General features: G+C 48.1%; 2 protein-coding genes and 1 long non-coding RNA gene across 7 annotated transcripts in view; 1 reads left to right on the forward strand and 2 right to left on the reverse strand.

Moving 5' to 3' along the window:
- The window catches only part of SLC14A1 (solute carrier family 14 member 1 (Kidd blood group)), a 41,900-nt gene extending 39,705 nt beyond the window's left edge, over positions 1 to 2,195 (reverse strand). For 3 of the 5 annotated variants that reach the window (XM_029921351.1, XM_029921354.1, XM_029921348.1), the window contains exon 1: positions 826 to 1,069. The gene's annotated coding sequence lies outside the window, so the exon portion shown is untranslated. Of the gene's footprint in view, positions 1 to 825; positions 1,070 to 1,881 lie in introns of those variants that run through there. The other 2 variants (XM_029921349.1, XM_029921353.1) reach the window with 2 other exon arrangements.
- Positions 1 to 19,425, forward strand: part of LOC115277296 — a 50,541-nt gene that overhangs the window by 191 nt on the left and 30,925 nt on the right. Inside the window, exon 2 of the long non-coding RNA XR_003902355.1 lies at positions 6,624 to 6,747. This is a non-coding gene — a long non-coding RNA (uncharacterized LOC115277296). The remainder of the gene's footprint in view (positions 1 to 6,623; positions 6,748 to 19,425) is intronic.
- The window catches only part of SLC14A2 (solute carrier family 14 member 2), a 53,930-nt gene continuing 42,790 nt past the window's right edge, over positions 8,286 to 19,425 (reverse strand). The window contains exons 14-19 of the mRNA XM_029921347.1: positions 19,278 to 19,406; positions 18,057 to 18,249; positions 14,973 to 15,120; positions 13,989 to 14,123; positions 12,815 to 12,864; positions 8,286 to 9,374 (exon numbers count right to left, since the gene is read on the reverse strand). Coding sequence (XP_029777207.1) covers positions 9,174 to 9,374; positions 12,815 to 12,864; positions 13,989 to 14,123; positions 14,973 to 15,120; positions 18,057 to 18,249; positions 19,278 to 19,406 — 856 coding nt within the window. The 3' untranslated portion in view covers positions 8,286 to 9,173. The remainder of the gene's footprint in view (positions 9,375 to 12,814; positions 12,865 to 13,988; positions 14,124 to 14,972; positions 15,121 to 18,056; positions 18,250 to 19,277; positions 19,407 to 19,425) is intronic.

The following is a 19,425-nucleotide window of genomic DNA, read 5'->3' on the forward strand; positions in this document are numbered from 1 at the left end:
TATGGAGGCTACTAAGGAATTTATGCCAGATTCATGTCATTGGGTGTCTTCCTGGCTTATTCCAGACCCTGCACCATGGAGCCCAGGTGTGCTGGGGCTTCAGAATGGCCGGTGCGCCTCTCTGTTTCTCTCTTCCCTTGCTATGTGCCTCCCCTTTGTGAGGTCCCTTTGTGTGTATGGAGCTCATTGCTGTCTCCTGCGGTCCCAGGTGAGGGAGGAATGAGAAGAGCAGAGGAGGAGCTCTGAGGCTGTCGCCATGGGAGAGAGATCGCCAGTCTCCAGCCAGAGCCCAGTGCGGAGCTAGCTACATAATCCACAGGATCCAGTGCAAAAATTAAGATTTTGAGATAGTGACAGAAGAGCATTAAACCAGATGTGAGGCCCAGGCAATTGCACCGTTCCCAGAAGCCTGGCCCTGGCCCGGGGGCTGGAAACAGGACAGATAGTATGTCCCTTTAACTTGCAAATAACTTGCCTGTCAGGGGACTGGGAGGGCTGTAGAGGGGAGGGGAGGAGGCCGGACTGGAGGCTAGGAGACGAGCAGGTGCAAGTGCTGTAGATTTCTGGGCATAGTTAGCGGGTCTACTCCAGGGCAGCTGTGTCTGCCACTCTCTGCCTGCACCCAGGGAGAGGCTGAGGGCGCAGGATGGACACGTCCCCACCCCTCTCCACAAGGGAGCTCAGTCTGTTCCTGCTGAGGTCCTGGAGCAGAGGCCAAGGAGCCAAGGTGGGGACCCAGGAGAACAGAAAGCCGGCAGCCCAGGAATGGCCCTGGGTCCCCCTGCCCTGGCCCCGGGCTCCCCTTCCTTTCCCCCAGGTCCTTACCTCAATCTTGGTCCTGTGTTCTCTGTGGAGCTCTGCACCAGGGCTGCTGGAAACTAGCTGTGGGTCAGTGTCTCTCTCCGCTCAGCAATCAGATGGGCTGCATGTGATCCTCTGTGGGGCCAGAAGCGCAGCTGAAATTTGTCCAGCTCCAGAGGTTAAGAATTGCCAACTCAGGGGCACCTGGGTGGCTCAGTTGGTTGAGCGTCCGACTTCGGCTCAGGGCATGATCTTGCGGTTCGTGGGTTCAAACCCTGCGTCGGGCTCTGTGCTGACAGTTCGGAGCCTGGAGCCTGTCTTCAGATTCTGTATCTTCCTCTCTCTCTGACCCTCCCTCGCTCACACTGTCTCTCTCTCTCCCTCCCTCTCTCTCTCTCTCTCTCTCTCTCCTCAAAAATAAACAAAAAAACATTAAAAAATAAAAAAAGAATTGCCAGTTCTGGCCCTGGGACGGGGACACCTTCTTTGACAAAACAATGCTACAATGCTGATTGGGGTTCCTCCCAACTAATAAGTCTTTAGAGAATCTTCCCGCTGCCGCTTCCCGGTCTTATCCTCAAGGGCACTGGCTTGCAGCCCAGTGTTGGTGGCCCTGAGCGTCCCTTTCGACTGCAGGGGTGTCTGTCCTTGGCTGCACCCCTTGGGGAGGTTTTCAAAGCTCCCACCCAAAGATCCTGTTGGAGCCGGTCTGGCCACGAGGAGTTTTAAATGCTCTGCTGTCCGATTTGCTCACCTCCACCCGCGTGACCTTCCTCAACGCAGCTGCTCAGGCCACACTATTGGTGACACTTGCTCTAAATCAGTGGAATCTCCTGACTCAGGCTAACTCCTTGAGAAGCAAGTGCTGGGGAAAGGAGAACGACCTCTGTCCCTGTCCCTGCCCCATCCTGGCCCCCAGGCAGTTGACGGAGGGGAGGAGCCTCGGACCTCCACTGAAACCTGCCTGTTGTTTGCCTCCTTCCTGTTATGGGACCTCCTGGCCGCCCAGCGCCTGCTCTCCCACATTTCTCTGCGTTCTACTTTTCTCTATCTTCGTTATCTCTTACTTCCAATGCCTACCTGGCTGTGGCTTTCTGCTTGCAGGTCTTGAGGGAGCGCCTTTTCTATCCTGCCACCTGCTCACCTGTTTGTCCACCGGTAGCAATGGCTGCGGCTGGGCCTTGCCTTCCAGCCCCTCCCACTTTCTATCCCTGCCTGGGGGGGCCCACTCCGTGCAGCTCACACAGCGCACCTGCTGCCTCTCCGCCCCAGCCAGCGCTGCCCCTGCGGCAGGGCCACGGAGACCCCCTGCCTAGAGCAGCACTCTGAGCAGAGGTGCTGCTGAGGACCCCCAATGTGTTAGTCTTCCGTTCTAGGACCCAGGCTGCATGCTCAGAAGGTTTCCGGGGCCAATACAAAACCTTGCTTGTCTTGTCTGCTCCGCCTCCTGGGCCAGATGTTTCCTGTTTAGTGGTTTCATTTCTTAAAAATCTAGTCCCATTTGGGGTGCAGGACTAGGCCCCAACAACACTGAGGAAGAGGCACACGTCACTTCTGAGGATTCTCTGTGCTTCACGCACATAGCCCCCCATGCCTCCAGGCACCCAGGGCTCTCGCTGCACCCATGCTGGGCCTACTGCTCCTTCTCAAAACCCACTGGGAACGGAGGATGGGGAAGGCTGAACAGCCTCCTGAAATGGCTCTGATTGGAGACCTAGCTTGGGGCCTAGGACACAGACACCGTAGTTGTTTTCTACCCTGGCTGCACAGTGGAATTGGACCAGGAGCTTTAAAAAGACCTGTTTCCAGGCCCCTGCTGACTGAAGTGGTCTGGGGTGGGGCCTGGGCATCAGAGTCAGGTGATTCTCATCCAGTCGGGGCTAAGCACCACTACGCAAGGATCTCGGAGTCTGGACCTGACCCAGCAGTACCTGTGTAATGATCTGAGCGTTGCTAGAAGTTCAGATTCTTGCTACCACCCAAATCCACTAACACAAAATCTTTGGGGTTGAGGACCAGGAATCCGTGTTTTAGTAAGTAACTGTCGATGATCCTTCTATGCACGAGAGCTTGCAAACCAGGACATTATAGCCCACAGAGCAAGGGGAAGGGATGGCTGGAGGCAGCATACTATTTCTGAGTCTACACCAGTGGTTTTCAAAGTGTGGTCCCTGGACCAACAACGTCACATGGGAGCTTGTTAGAAATGCACGTTCCCAGGCCCGGCCTCGGACCTACTGTATCAGACACTCTGGGGACTGGGCCCAGCACTCTGTTTAACAGGCGCTGTAGGTGAAGCTCATGTGTTTGTTGTTCTACCATCTACCCGCCTCACCCAAGACCATTGCATGATTTGGGTCTAAACCATGGGGGCTCTAAAAGGAAAGGAAGGTAGAAAAAACATTTGTAGAGGCTTGAAGGTATTACCCATCCAGGGACGACATGCTTTGGGTCAGACAGTGTGTCCTGGTCTGCAGAGTCCCCTCCCTGAGGACTGTGCAGGGAGCCTGTGCCGGGAAGAAGTTTTGGAGGCAAGATTTAGGCAGCTGGCCCGCCTGGGATTCTGTGCGTCTGCCGTGTGTACGTGGTTCTAGGCATGACACAGATCACAAGATCCAACCGGAATGAGCAAATGGGCTCTGGTGAGGAGACAGAGTGGGGAGAGATGTTCCCATTACTCAATTATTTCCCAGGGCCACTAAGTGGCTAGTTCTCGGAAGGAAAGACATAATTGTATGAGTGTGTATGTAGGTGTACTTATATATGTGGGTATATTAGTAAGCGAGGTATATGTCTGAATGTGTAAGTGCATGTGTATACATCTGCAGACATGTCCCTGTGTGCATGCACACATGTACGTACCCCTGTGGTAGCATGTATATGTATCTATGTGTGAACACATGTGTATGTATGTGTGCATGTGCATATACATGTGTGTGTGGGTGTTTATATTACAATCATCCTCATAGGACCTACAGTCTATTTGGAGAAAAGACGCACACAATTGAAACAGAGAACAGCTGTGCAGTACCTCCATGGCAGTGACCTTGAGGGATTAAGGGAACAGAGGGCCTCTGGGGAGTTTATTTTCAGAAAGTTTTCCTAAAATAAGTAAGGTAAGAGAGGAAGGAAGGAGGACAGTCCAAATGGTGAAATGAGGGCTCAGCCTTAGGGTCCCTTGGGTCACGCCTGAGCTACATCCAGTGTCCAGCCAGTCCTTTCCTTAGGATCTTAAAGCTAAGAAAATGTTCTGATCTGGCCCCTCTGGCCTGAATTAAGATAAGAAAACCCACGAGACGTCCAAACTTTCCTGGGCATTTCTGGTCACTGGGCCTGCCTGGGGATCGAGGGTAAGTGTGAGCTCTTCCGCACCCCCCCCCCCCCCCCCCCCCCCCCCCCCCACCGACGGGTTCTGGCACGGACTAGTTACACCCAGGAGTTCCGAGTTAGCGTCCACATCAACACTGCTCTTAGACGGGTACCACCCTCATTGTGTAGACGATGTGCTGCAGGCTCTGAGAAGACGACCCCAGCCAGTCAGCACCAGAAAAGGGCTGGATTCAAAACCAGGTCCATCTGACTTCAGAGCCGGGACCTTTCCACACCCAACCTCCTGGTTGACTCACCAATTAGGTTTGATGACGGTGGGAGGTTTTGTGAGTTTATCATCTGGGGGTCCCCACTCTGTGGGCCCAGCTGATGCCTCAACGCCACTGCTTTCATTCTCAGGAATGTCTTTTCTGTCCCACCTTTTTGCAATCTCTACAACAACAAAATTTCCCTCTCTTTCCAAATTTTATCTGAAATTCTCAAACATTCCAAAAGAAGAAATGCACAACATGTTCATTGCAGAGCCTGACACGGGGCTCGAACCCACAAACCCTGAGATCATGACCTGAGCCAAAGTCAGACGCTTAACTGACTGAGCCACCCAGGCGCCCCTAAGGTTGATTGTTATGTGTATATGTGTTTATGATAATTATGTACTATTTTCCTATTCCTTTTACATCATTGTTTTTTTTAATTTATTTAAACTAAACAAAAACAATTCACTCATTTCTTCCACCTCCTACCTTTCAACTCTAGCAATCACCAATTTGTTCTGTCTCTATGAGCTTTCTGTTTTTTTAAATGTTTATTTATTTTTGAGAGGGAGACAGTGCATGAGCAGGGGAGGGGCAGATAGAGAGAGACACAGAATCTGAAGCAGGCTCCAGCCTTTGAGCTATCAGACTATCAGGCTATCAGACACAGAGCCTGATGTGGGGCTTGAACTTAACAACTGTGAGATCAGGACCGGAGCCAAAGTTGGACACTTAACTGACTGAGCCACCCAGATGCCCCTGAGCTTGCTTTTTAAAAAAAATTTTATTTATTTACTTTTGAATTCCACATATAAATGAGATCATATGGTATTTGTCTTTCTCTGTCTGATTTATTTCACTTAGCATAATGCCTTCAGGGTCCATCCATGTTGTCACAAATGACAAGATCTCATTCTTTTTTATTTAATGTTTATTTATTTTGAGAGAGAGAGAGCTCACATGCATGTGTGCACAGAAGTAGGGGATGGGCAGAGAGAGAGGGAGAGAGAGAGAATCCCAAGCAGGCTCTGTGCTGTCAGAGCAGAGCCCCACATGGGGCTTGATCTTACCAACCATGAGATCATGACCTAAGCTGAAATCAGGAATCAGATGCTTAACTGATGGAGCCACCCAGGCACCTGAATCTCATTGTATTTTTTATAGCTGAATAATATTCCATTGCATATCCATTCCATGTTTTCTTTATTCATTCATCTATTGATGGACATTTAGATTGTTCCTATGTCTCAGCTTTGTAAATAATAGTGAAATGAACATAAGGGTGGAGACATCTTTTCGAGTTAGTTTTTTTTGTATTCTTTGGGTAGATACCAGAAGTGGGATTGCTGTATCATAGGATAGTTTTATTTTTCATTTTTTGAGGGGCCTCCATATTGTCATCCACAGTGGCTGCACCAGTTTGCATTTCCACCAGTAGGGCGTGACTTGTTGTTTCCTATCTTTTTGATACTAGCCTTTCTGACAGGCAAAACAGTATCTCATTGTGGTTTCGATTTGCATTTTCCTGAGGATTCATGATGTAGATCATTCTTTGTTTTTTAACATTTTGCCTCCAATTTCACTTTTCAAGTTATTATGGTTGATGCCCTAAACATTCTTTTGATCCGGTTTATTTATTTATCTTATTGAAATTTTTTGTATCTAAACATTCATGTCTTTTGTTTTAATTTTTAAAGTTTATTTACTTATTTTAAGAGAGAGCGCTCACGCACATGAGTAGGGACAGGCAGAGAGAGAGAAAGAGAGATAGTCCTGACTGAGCCACCTAGGCTTAGAGCCTAGGTTTTAAATATTTTTCATGAGAAAATCAAATTGTGAAGTCTTTTCTCAAAAGTGCAACTGAAGGGTCTCTGTCTTTCAGTTGTAAATTTAATAGTTAACATTTTTTTTTAATTTTGGTCAATTGCTGTCATATTACTACTGATTCCTACTTTCTGATTTTTTGTTGTTGTTCTTATTGTCTTTTGGGGGGGAGCTTTTTTCCTTCTTTGCTGAAGAGTTTTCTTCTAGTTAAAAATTCTATTTTTCTTCTCATGGTGGTTGCTCTTATCACTCATTTTATTCCTCCTTGTGGAGTTTCTAAACATATCGACTTCTGTACAAGCCAAGTACTCTAAGAGGCCCTCTTGTCTCTTTTGTCCTCCCCCCCCAATTATTTAATGTTCCACTTTTGGTTGTCACAGGTAATTTTGTTCTTTCCCCTGACTTTGGTTTCAGTGAACAACAGACACTACCAAAGTATTCGAGCACCCTGCACTTCCTGTGTCCCTCCTAACACTTCCTGGATTTGTTCCTGGCTGGATGCTTCTACCTGGTGTGTTCTCAGTGTCGGACTCTGTGGGTAAGTCTGAGCTTTTGTAATGCCTGGGAACACGTTTGTTATCCTTGCGGATGCCTCCTGCGTGTGGAATGGCCTCTGTGCGGCCTCATGGGGTCGCATACTTTGGTTTACTCTCTCAGCCTCTGGTCTGGAGCTCGACAGCCATTCTCTTTCTTCCCACCAAACTGGCCTGGTGCTGGTGTGCTGGCAAGCTGGCTGTCTGGAAAAATGCCCAGATCTGTCATTTGCTGATGGGAAATACTCCCCCAACAGCTGACCTCAAGCTATTGGTGTGATGCACTCATTTGCACAACTGGCTGGTTGTGTTGGAACTGTGGGAGCTGCCTCCCTCTCTCTGTTGGTGCCTAATTCAGGTGCTGAAACAGACTTTTGAGATCCTGTGACCATCATATATTTTCATACATTGAATTCTTTTATTCATCTATTTCCACCTTGCTTGGTGTCCTGGGCCAACTCAATGTGCTTCATAGATGAGGATATTGAAATTCCTAGAACAGCTGAGGGGATTTGTTAGTGGTCAGTAAGCAGAATGGTATGCACACGGAGGGTTTCCTGTTCTAATAAACCAATATTATAACACTTTGGTGGAAAATGCATGAAAAGTGCTATTTTAATGGTTTGATGTCATCATGTAGGGGTTTTGGGGTAGCTGAGTGAGCTATGAGCAGAAACAGCCATCTGGGAAAATTCCTGGATGCATGATCTTCAGAGAGCCACAACTCCATGGTCATTAAAATATAGCTTGAGACCTTCTTGGCCTCAAGGTGTGATCACAAACTCAGAGGTAGCCTCTGGAGTGTGACTCACTCCCCTTTCCCATGTGGGGCATTTGCTTCCAGTGGGAAGTGTTCCGTTTTCCTGGAGAAGTCATAATGGCTAGATATGATCTGGTAGAGAAATAGGCAGACAAGTGCTCCTAGGTTGGCAGAAAATGGCTGGGATCTCAGGGCAGACAGAGAAAAGATACATATAGACACCAGATTTTTCCAAATAATGGATTTCAGTCAAATGTGAGTCTTTCCTTAAAGCTACATTTATAGAGGATCTGTCCCCTCCCCTTTGCCTTCTTCCTGCATATTATGTCCTCACCCCTTCATGCTAAACTAGAAATGTGTAAGATGGGGGGAGGTGCTCTGGTGGTTTATCCCCATCCTGCAGGGGAGGGTGGGAGGGCTGAACCATGTGCCTTCCCACAAAGGGCTCCTGAGGGTTAGGAGTTCAATGCTAGGATCAGATTAAATAACAAGAGTTACTGGCCATTCAAGAGGGGCTTGGTTTGTAATTTGGGGATGCAAGACTAAAACCATTCACTAGAAAGTGAGATGTGTTTTTAACAGCCTGTATTTCTACTCATATAGAATAAGAAGACCACGGTCATTTCTGTATAACTTCCTTTGTAAGCAAATCATGCCTCTTCTGACGATTGGTAACCCATCCTCATTCCTGGTCAGACACACACTTGACCATGGAAATCCCTCAAATGGGCAATGGGTGAACAGTGTAGGTGAGCCCTGTTTTAAGAAAATCCTGATACCATCTTGTGAACTTAACTGTTTAATGAGAGCATGTTTGTGAATACTAAAAAAGAAAACACATTTGTTTAAAATATGATTTGAATGTCGAAAAAGATCACTTTTCATCTTATGAAATTTCCAGAAATATTTCTGTTATGTAAAGGAAGGCACATTGGCATTTCCAGTGAACTTAAGTTCCTAACCCCAGATCTGGAAAAAATCTTCTCGTGACTCAAGAACAAATCTCAGAACATTAAAAATTTCCTGCCTTTTCTCCAGGTAAGCCCTCCATCTATTACTTACTCAAAGTAATTACTTGATGGGCATGCTGATTTCATCAGTTTATGGGAAAGAGAGAAGAATCAACACTTCTGAGTTGGGAGAGACTGAATCCCTCCCTGTCATGAAACCAGTAAGAAGTCAAGGCTGAGAGCAGGCAAGCACTCATTCCAGATGGCCAGGGCTCACTAGAGGCAGAGCTGGGGCCAAACTAACCCATTGCCTTCCCAGCTGGTGCATGTTTCCTGGCACTGTGCATGGCTCCATAAAATGACTGAGTTGGAGGCCCATGCTACCAATCTCTGTCCCCTTCTTGATGAGTTCTCTTTAGGGATGGGGCCTATTTTGCAGAAAAGGGCAAATTCCCCACAAAGGGAGCTCTATGGGTGAGCCATGAGTATGAAGTCTAAACCAACTGTGTCTTTGATAAATGTTGGACATCTTAGAACAGAGAGGTTCCTAAATGGTGACTAGACACATATTTCCCTATGTGGGGAAATAACTAGGGTGTAGGCTTGCACGTGGGGAGAATCACAGAACAGACAGAAAGGGAATTTGCATGGCCTTCAGCCTGGGGACTTGGACAACTTGCTGAAGGCTGAGTGCACAGTGACCTGTTTTGGAAAAGACAGACTAGGAGACATCATAAGCTTGGTACTTTGTGATGGTTGATGCTCTTCTGTTTTTCTCCTGGGATAGGTAGTAGATGCGGTTGGCCTCTGGGTAGGAAACTTTGCTGAGTGGAAGCTTGTAGATGGCAGGGTTGTTGGTCGTCAGGAGCAGGAAGGTGAGCGCTGAGAGGCAGAAGGGCCAGGTGCATGTTGGTAGTCCAAACTGGGCGGGGGCAGAAAGGGGACACAGAAGAGAAACCTTGGTTATATCAGAAGCCTTGGACTGTTTCATCAGCTCTTAACACTCCTCTACAGGTCTGGGTAGAAGACGAGATGCTTTGAGGGCATTGAGAGGAATAATACTTCTTGACCAATATAAATAAAATCAAGTCAATGCTGTCTGCCTTAATTGTAATAGGTACCAAAATGCAGCCATTGGAATCCTATTATAATATGGCTTTATGTAGAAGTCATGTTTTGTCTTGGGTTGTCTGGCCAGGTTATACCTTCAGCTCTAGGGACTGACCATTGCCTGCCTCTCCCTTAGCCCTTGATGAAGGAGTGGCTTTGGCAGCCATTTTGTAGCTCACGACCTTTATCTCTTTGGTCACAGCTGCTTGGACTCCAGCGCTACAACTTCCACAGCAGATGGCTGGGAATTGGAGCCCTCTTTTGAGAATTTGAACTAAGAGAGACTGGGCTCATGGTCTGAAAGGACTAGAGAGCCAACCAGTGCTGGGTGGCCACTGGGGGGTTCTGTGCAGAAGAACAGAAGAAACCCACCACAGAGAGACACAGGGAGATAGAACAGACAACTGGAGAGACGCAGAGATGGAATGTCCTGGTTCTAAGGGCGGAAGGTGGAGGGTAGCTGCGTGTATTCTCAAGGGCTCCCCCATTCTCAGCTTCCCTTCTCATGGTGTTGACTTATTTTTTATTAAGATGCTCTGAGGCTTTTAGAAATGTTTATTTATTTCTGAGAGAGAGAGAGAGAGAGAGAGAGAGAGAGTGAGCAGTGAGGGCAGAGAGAGAGTGGCAAGGGGCAGAGAGAGAGAAGGGGAGACAGAAGATCCAAGATGGGCTCTGCACTGACAACAGAGAGCCCAATGTGGGCCTCAAACTCATGGACCAACCTGTGAGATCATGGCCCGAGCTGAAGTTGGACACTTACCCAAGTGAACCACCCAGGCAACCCATGCCCTGTGGCTTTTTAATATACTTCCCACTCTTCCTCGATATCACTTGAATGGAGAGCTAGCTAACAAGGAACCTGTAGACTCAACTATAAGGCAGACCAAATCATGTTCCCTCACGTCCAACCTCATTTCATTACAAGCAGCAAAGACCTCAGAAAATACCACGGGGATAACAATGCCAGTAACGTCCTGCTCAAAGATGGCACTGTTGGATGGGACTTGGGGAAGAACAATGGCAGCCAGAACCGTGGCTGTAAAAATACCCATGAGTAATGAATTCCACCCAACGAATCTCCCCAAAGCCCTGTTCAAACTACAGTGTGTTTTGGGAAGTACCCTCTGGAGGCCCACAGTGGGAAAGGAGGTAGGTCTGGAGTCCCATGGGCCCAGATCCACATCTCAGCTCTGACCACCTTGTTAAAGTCATTTCATCTGTCTGAGACCTATTTCCTCAATAGTAAAACAGGGATAGCAGGGTCCACTCAGATAGTTAATGCCTAGAGCATACTGAGAGTCAGTAAACAGCCCCTCAGCACGTAGTCATGATTGCCAAGTAGAGGGAGAATGTGCAAGATGGGGCCGCGTGGATGAGTGCCAGTGAGGAAGCAGAAGAACGCAGCTCCCAAGCGCGCTGTCTGTGGAGGGTGTGAAGGGGCTCGTAAATGTCACTTGACATTTTTATATTATTCCTCAAGCAGATTGGACATTCCTTCTGAGTGCGTAAATAGTCTGCACATTTTTGTATCCCTGAGAGTGATCAGAACAGTGTCCTGAACATAGTAGGTGCACTGAAAGTAAACTTGAGTTAAAAAAAAAAAAGTCTAAATAGAATGGTATCACCTCTAACTTCTCTGCCCACAGAAGAAAAGGGCCAGTCATCCTATAAATGCCTGTGATCAGAAACAAAAGCCTCCTATTTGCATCACTTCCAGTATCTTGCCCAGGGAACGCAGGTGACACATAGCCACTGGCGGGACAGTCAGGTGGAAGGATGGGTGCAAGAATGACGGGAAAGCCTGAAGTGCACAGGAGCTGCAGAGACTGGCTCCATGCCCTGGTTACCCACCTGTGCTACTGATGGCTGACCATTCAGGCCCAGCTCTTAGATTCCCCATGGTGGGGGCTTGCTATCTTAGTGTTTTATTCATTCAGCATTTCTTTTTTAAAAAAAACATTTTTCATCTTTTTTATTTATTTTTGAGACAGAGGGAGACAGTGCGAGCAGGGGAGGGTCAGACAGGGAGATACAGAATCTGAAGCAGCCTCCAGGCTCTGAGCTAGAGGTCAGCACAGAGCCCAATGTGGGGCTCGAACCCACGAACTGTGAGATCATGACCTGAGCTGAAGCCAGATGCTTAACCGACTGAGCCAACCAGGTGCCCCTCATTCAGCATTTATTGAGCACTTATTATGTGCTGGGTATTGTAATAGGAAGAGGGATAAAGACTAGAATATGGCCGGCCCCTGTTCTGCAGGAGCACATGGACTGAAGCTGGAAGAGGAAGTATATGTACAAGGCTCGTCACCACACTGTCCGTCACCTGTCGCAGCAGAGGCATGAACACGATTTGCCGGAGCCCAGAGGAGGATCTAGTCCACTGGGGGACAGAGGATGGTATCAGGGAAGGCCGGTTCTATTGCTTAGAAAATTCCTTCCTATGCTAAGTTCAACCTGCCCAATTTCACTAAGGGTAAGAAAGGGACTTGTGCAGGTATGAGTAGAATGCCCACCTTCATCCCTACCATCAGGACGACTGGGACTTTTCCTGGTTGCTTTTATAAAATGTGCCCTTGAATGCTTATCCAAATGGGGAAGGCATCAACAGTGGGCTGAACCCCGCTGGCCGTGGGCGGGCCATGAGGCTCCTCCTGGCACCACCTCACACTAGGGCTCCGACAAGGAAGGGGTTCTTGAACTGGTGCCTGTGTGCACGGCCGCCCCCTCTGGCTTCCCTCGGGTACTGCTGGATCTTGGCTCTCTGCCTTCCCCCGTGATTTCCCTCATGACCCCCTCAACTCCTAGTTGCCAAGGGGCAAACGGAGATGTGCCCATAAGCTAGTTGGGCAGTTGATCTATAAACATAGAAGAAAGTTAAATCATAAAAAGATTTAAAACTAGTTCTAGAGGATGATGATGCGGCGGGAGGAATTCGAGTTACAAGAGAATGCTCTTCCAATGTCCTTCTATAAGGAGCTCCACCGGCCCCCTGGCGATGGGGTCTGATTGGCCAGTGGCTGACATTTAACCTTGAGAGACGCAGCTCTTTCTGTCCAGCCGGTGCTGAGGCAGGTGGTGTGACTGGAGATGAGAGGGATGAGTCAGGGAAGGGCTGAGGCAGGCGGCGTGACTGGAGATGAGAGGGATGAGTCGGGGAAGGGCTCCCAGAGGACAGGTTTTACTGGCTTTGGGGGCTGACAGAACTGGGGGAAGGGGGTTGTGGCGCATTCTCAGCCCACACTGACTCACCACAGACAGCACGTTAGCCAGGGCAGCACCCAGGTAGGCCGCGAACAGTGCTGGGAAAAGAACCAAGAAACAGTCCAGTGACTCCCGGTGCCTCAAGCTTAGTCTACATGTTATCTTCCCAGACATTTTGCGCCACAAATTCTATCTCTCAGATTAGAATAAAACTTGAGTTATGTTTCTATTACTTGACAGCCTTGAAATGTGTTAAATTCCAGGCAAATGCTGGCACAGCTAAGACAGCAGATGAACTTTGTTAAAAAAAAAAAAAAGGGCCAGAATAGAGCGGTTATGGTTCTCTTGGGTCCCACCGCCTTGCAGTCTAGCAAAGGAACATTTAGCAGCATAAACCATACATGAAAATTTTACTATACAGCCAAGGCCAGTGGATCCCAGAGCTCCCTGCTGGAATATTTCACCGCGAGTTATTAAGGTAATGCGGGTTTCCGGGGAGGAGCAGCATTCTGTAAGCTTGAGGAAGACCAGATACACCTACTCTCTCGTCTTCCCAGCTCTGCCTGCAGGGGCATGGCCAGGCTGGCTGCTGGGAGGGCCACGTGCCGGTAAGAGGTGATGCTCTGTGAAAACGGGCAAGCGTAATTGGGTTTTGCTTCTGCACCTTCGGTTTCTCAACTGAAAGCATCTTAATTGTCCCCAGGATATTAACAACAGCAAATCTCTACTAGAGAGTCACTGAGTGCCCGGCTCGTAGTCATCTGACCATATCCTGCAGCATTCCCATAACGTAAGCATTATTTGAAGGTCCTAATGATCAGTATTTGGGTGCTTAACGTAAATCACTATATCACTATATCTCATGTAAATCACCCAGTTCTATACATAAAGTTTAATTTGAGTAAGTGATGCTCTGTTGGTTAGCTCCCGTCACCAGCCAGGAGAGTAGCAATCACGGAGACAGCCTGTGAACAACAACCAAACAGCCACCGTCTAAAAATTCTGTCTTCGTGTGGCTGAACACTTCGTGTTCCATAAAAATAGTTTTTTCTGTGTGAATCATTAAACAACCATTCAAAACAGTTTTGGGTAAAAATGCTTCTGTGAAGCAAACAATCCTCTGTTTATCTCTGGAGAATGCCCAGAATTTTCAGTGTGCTTTACCCCACAGGGACAGTCACAGGTGGCGCTGAAGGTGCAAAGGGAGTTGTGGTGGCCCTACCGCAGGCGACGGCCAGGAGGTGGGTCTGCCAGGTGATGACGTAGAACATGCCGCCGATGGCGATGCAGGCCAGCGTGCTGTTGAAGCCACACAGGCCGAAGTAGATGGAGTCCAAGGGCGTTGCAATGGTGAGGGCTGTGAGAGAAGGCAGGCATCGGTGTTGAGTTTAGTGGGTGGGTCTTGTGGGGCTCCCCTGTCCTCCCTGAAAACCACCGCCCTTCTCAAAGTCCAGGCCAATCATCCTCTGAGGCATTTATAAAAAAGAACTTCCGATTTTATTTGGTGAAAAAATAACTAAAGGAAACAAATGGCCATAGAGCCACATGAGTATTAGTGGTGATGCCAGTATAGATAGATGTGAGCCTTTTGAGTATTGACTCCGCAGCATGTTAAAGCAGTGCAGAGAAGTTCCTGCCAAAAAAGAGGACTTTTCCTTCTTCGTTGATATTTTTTTGAGAGAGAAAGAAAGCGCATGAGTGTGTGGGGTGGGGGTGGGGAGAGGGAGAGGGAGAGAGAGAGAGAGAGAGAGGCTTAAACAGGCTTAAACAGAGAGTGGAACATGAGGCTCTATCCCACGACCTTGGGATCATGACCTGGGCCAAAATCAAGAGTTGGACACTTGACTGATTGAGTCACCCAGGCACCCCTTCATTGATATCTTAATGTTTTCTAGTGGAGTATCATTCCCCGAGATAAGACTTAAAATACAATCATGACTGGAACTAATCTCTCCAAACTTTAAATTTATACTAAGGCGTAAATGACTAACACCAAATCCTTTCAGGAGGGCAGCTTTTGCTCAGAAAAGCATGAGAGCACTGGCACCCAAAGTAGGGAAACGGTACAACTGAAGGAGGGAACGTTTGTAGGAGTAAGCGGGGGAGGGGGATGGGTATCCAAGACACATGCCACCATTTTCTTGGAGCTAACTCAGACACTAACATCCTTATGGCCCATTAATACGGCAGAAGTAGTGACACTAACCTGCTAACATCCCCATGGTGGAGCCGATCGCAGCGTGCAAGCAAATGAGAGGTGAAGATATGAACAGAGCTACGAGGAAGATGCCTCCAGTCCAGGGGCTGTCACAGCCATACACCTGGCCGACTCCAACAGGGATGGCTCTCAGAAGCTGCAGGTGCAAAGGATCACATGCAGTTATGGAAGCAGAAAAGACAACTTCAACCTTGGCTGGAAAAGCTTGGTGCCAAACCCTCTACGTCAACATTTTGCAACAGGTTTCTGAAATATCTTGATCCAAACAGGTTAACTCTAAAAGGAACACAAGCCTTACTGTTTTACTCTTGAGTTCTTAGGACAATAGGAGTTTAGGGTGTTAAGTTTCCTTTCTTTAGAAACATGAGTGTAAGGCACTAACCCCTCAGGGAAGAGACACTGAAAACTTTCCAAACGAGGGTATTATTCATTAGAAAAGTAAGAGATATCATATCAAAGTTGGGCTTTAAAAACTCTCTTTTAACATTAAAATCCCCCTAAATTATGAGTAGAAGGCTAATATTATGTGAAAGAGTGGTCCTTTGTGTTTCCAAGAATAAGGTGTCTGGGCTGTGGTCACCTTAGTTTGGTCTGGGTGAGCAACTGGGCTGTGTCCACAGAAGAATCCCTGAGAAGGTAGTATCATGGCATGGGCTGTTTGGCTGATAAACCAAGTAAATGGTGACTCAGGGATGAGTCCCTGCTTGCACCAGGCCTCCTTGTATCCCGGGGGGAGCGGGGCCTGTCTGCAAAGGTGAAGGGTTTGATGAGGCCGGGGTCCACTGCCTTGTGGGCACTTGGATGTGTGTTCTGGAGTCCCAGAACAGGATCCTGGGCATGCAGCCTTCCCCAGAAACTGGAATTGGGTTCTATGGTTTGGAAGGTTGGCCAAAGGCCCTTGAGCTAGGAAAGTGCTTGAGGAGGGGGCTCTGGGCCATGTGGGGTACCCTGGGGTATGTCTCACCCCTCAGGCCGTGAGCTGAGGAGAAGCTGAGCCCTGGGGCAAGGGTGTCGTATATTAGGAGGGGGCAACTTTTCTCTAAGCTAATGCCCTTGGCGGGGGGGACTCTGAGGGGCCTGTGGGTTGGCCTAGTGGGCTAACTCTCCAGACTCCCTCTTCTATTATCCCAGGAGCAGAGAACAGGGTGAGGGCTCTGGCATTAACATGTGGGTCAGGGTGGGCAGGGGCAAGAGTTTCATACAGAGGCAGTGGTGCTGGGCAGTTCAGTCCTGAACTGGTGACACCCTCCAGGGGGCCTTCCAGTGGCCAAGGAACTGAGGAACTCATGGGGCTTCAACCCTGTTGGCAGTTTTAGACCCTTTCTCGGACATTTACTTGTTTCCCCAACACTCAAGGCTCTCACGAATGGTCAAAAAGATAAAACATATTAGTCCTTATTATAAACCATTTAATTGGCTAAAAAGTTACTTCTTTTATAAAAACAATTTTTTAATGTTTATTTATTTTTGAGAGAGAGGGAGATGGAGCATGAGCAGAAGAAAGGCAGATAGAGAGGGAGACACAGAATCTGAAGCAGGCTCCAGGCTCTGAGAGGTCAGCACAAAGCCTGACATGGAGCTTGAACTCACAAACTGTGAGATCACGACCTGAGCAAAAGTCGGATGCTTAACTGACTGAGCCACCCAGGTGCCCCTAGAAAGTTACTTCTTAAAATGACAACCACCAAAATTGAATTTTTCTTTCCTGGAACTTGGGGGTGCTAAAATATTTGAACAGGATTTCTTAGTTGTTTATCATTTCTGCAAAATTCTTAGATATCTTCCCAGTGAAAATATGGCCTGGAGAATGCAAAATGTCTTAAACTTGCCTTTCCTAACATCAGCTCCCCAAAGCCAATGTGTTAGAGCCATTGTTCCTTCAGAAGATATTGCTGGGATAAATACCATGAAAGGGAAGCCTACGGAGTGAATTGCCAACTTTTCTCACCTCTGGCTCATGAGGGTCCTCTTTCTCTCACACACGTACACACACAGATCAACAAGGATGGGGGTGCTGGGTGGCTCCAGCAGGTTAAGCTTCCGACTTAGGCTCGGGTCATGATCTCACGGTTCGTGGGTTCGAGCCCCGCGTCGGGCTCTGTGCTGACAGCTCGGAGCCCAGCGCCTGCTTCAGATTCTGTGTCTCCCTCTCTCTGCCCCTCCCCTGCTTGCAATTTCTCTCTCTCCCTCTCCTTCTCTCTCTCAAAAATAAATAAACATTACAAATCAACAAGCATGAAGCTAACACTAACACAAATATTTCTCTTACTAAGTAATGCATCTTAGTGTAAATGCACGGTCCTTTCTACCATGCTGTGCTGTTGTATACGATGAAATGGTAAATGAAACTAGGCATCATTATTTCTGAAACATCCTTCAACAAGCCCAAGTGGTTTTGTAGTCAGATGATGAATTGCCAATAACAAAGTCATTGTAGTTTAGGGTAATCCAAAGCAGGAGACCTTCAGAGAAAATGTCTTATTAATTATTTTGGCAGACACCAGCATTACATACAAAATACTTATAAAAAACACTAAAAGTTCTGACATATAGATGTTTCTTAATGGAGCAACACCTGCACTTATGGTGTGACCACGCCTCGGAAAGCCAATGGGATCAATTCTGGAGACTTTAGCTCACAGGTGGTTGTGGTACATGTTTGCCTTTAATGGTTCAGTGAGATTGATGGAAGGAAATAGACAGTGTAAGCTGGATGAAAATTGGATGAAAGCATCAAAAAGACTTTTTCAAAAAGGAAAAAGGAAAGAACCCATTTCTAGCAGTCAGGAGGCCAGAGTGCTAATCTTGACTTTGCTCTTCACTAATTAGCTGTGTGACCTCAGTCAGGCCTCAGGTTTTTCCTCTGGGCCATGACAGTGTGGGACCAGAGACAGTCCTGTTAGCTCCTAGAAAGAGAAAGGAAAGGACGGTGGCTAATGAGGTGCTGCACGTCCTCCCGTTGTATGATTAATAGTCATTACTTGTGGCTGCTTCTGACGTGCAGGGTCAGTACAGGCTGCTTCAACATCACGTTTGGACGGATGCTGCCGTCTCGCCTTCCATGATACCTACCAAGGGCACTTGGACCTCTGACCATGTGATGTTGGGCACGGAGGATGGAGGCTGCAGCAGCGTTGTGGGGAAGAAGAGGTTGTAGTGGCCGGTGGCTGCCAGGTACAGGGTCACAGCAATGTTGAAGGGCAGCGTGAAGACGGGGAGGTCCCACTTGCTGAAGATGGTCCCCAGGGCACTGGAGAGGATGGGGCTGTGACAGAAGCACAAGAAACTGTTCAAAAAGCTCCAGCCCTGACACTAGACTGAGCAGGGTTAGGGGTTCCCTGGACTTCCCTGAGGAAAGGAGCTTGCTGGGTACGTTCTCCGAGCCTGACTGGCACTGAGCAGGTCTCCCCCTGGCCTCCTCCCTGGGTCTGATACAGTGATGGGGCAGACGCCCAGCTCCATTCCACAAAGAGGGAAGACTCTTTAGTCACAGGACTTCCTTGATGAGTCATATAGCCCCATGCTCAGGCACGAGGAGAGAGGACAAGCTGGGGGAGTGACCAGGGAGGGGAATCTCATTCATTCATTCAGCAAATGTTTGTTGAGCAGCTAAGAGTACCAAGCCTCCAGCCAGCGTGTCCTATGATTTCTGGAGGTGAAGGGGAGCTGAGCCCGGGTCCTCTGAGGGCTCTGTCCACACTAGGAGGTTGTCTCAGTCCGGTCAGGGGGTTCCAAGGATGGGGAAAAGCTGGATGGGGGGAAGCAGGAGGAATGGGAAGGTTTCCAGAAACTGACTGGAAGCTGTGGGTGGCTCTTCACCTTTCTCTGACTCTGGTTGAGAAGGACCAGAAACCCTTCTAGGTCTTAAAAAAAGAATAAAGAAGGACTCCTGGGTGGCTGAGTAGGTTAAGTGTCTGACTCTTGGATTTTGGCTCAGGTCATGATCTCACAGTCTGTGAGTTCCAGCCCCACATCAGGCTCTGTGCTGACATCGTGGGGCCTGCTTGGGATTCTCTTTCTCTCCCTCTCTCTCTGCCCCTCCCCAGCTCACCCTCTCTCTCAAAAAATAAGTTAAAAGAAAAAAAGAGTAAAGAATGGCAGGAAATGTGAGTGTCCACAGATCACCAAGCACAGTACTGTCACTGTATAACATTAGCAGTTTTTTCCAGTGGACGTTTTTGTGCAAGCTAAATCAATGCCACCTTAAAATTGAATTTCAACAGACAGCTAGGGAGCTGGGATTAAAAGGTTGGTAGCCCTTGATCACACCCAGAGCCTCAGGAGCAAACTTACCAAGACATGGACATAATGATGACAGGGAGCAGAAGCCACCAGTAATAGTTGCCCTTGTCTGAGAAGACGGCCATCAGCAGCCCCACCAGCACCCCGTTGTAGCCGTGAAGTCCTGCTGCTATGGCAGACCTGTGGAAATGCAGGGAGG

Source organism: Suricata suricatta, chromosome 14, assembly GCF_006229205.1.
Source record: "Suricata suricatta isolate VVHF042 chromosome 14, meerkat_22Aug2017_6uvM2_HiC, whole genome shotgun sequence".
NCBI lineage: Eukaryota > Metazoa > Chordata > Mammalia > Carnivora > Herpestidae > Suricata > Suricata suricatta.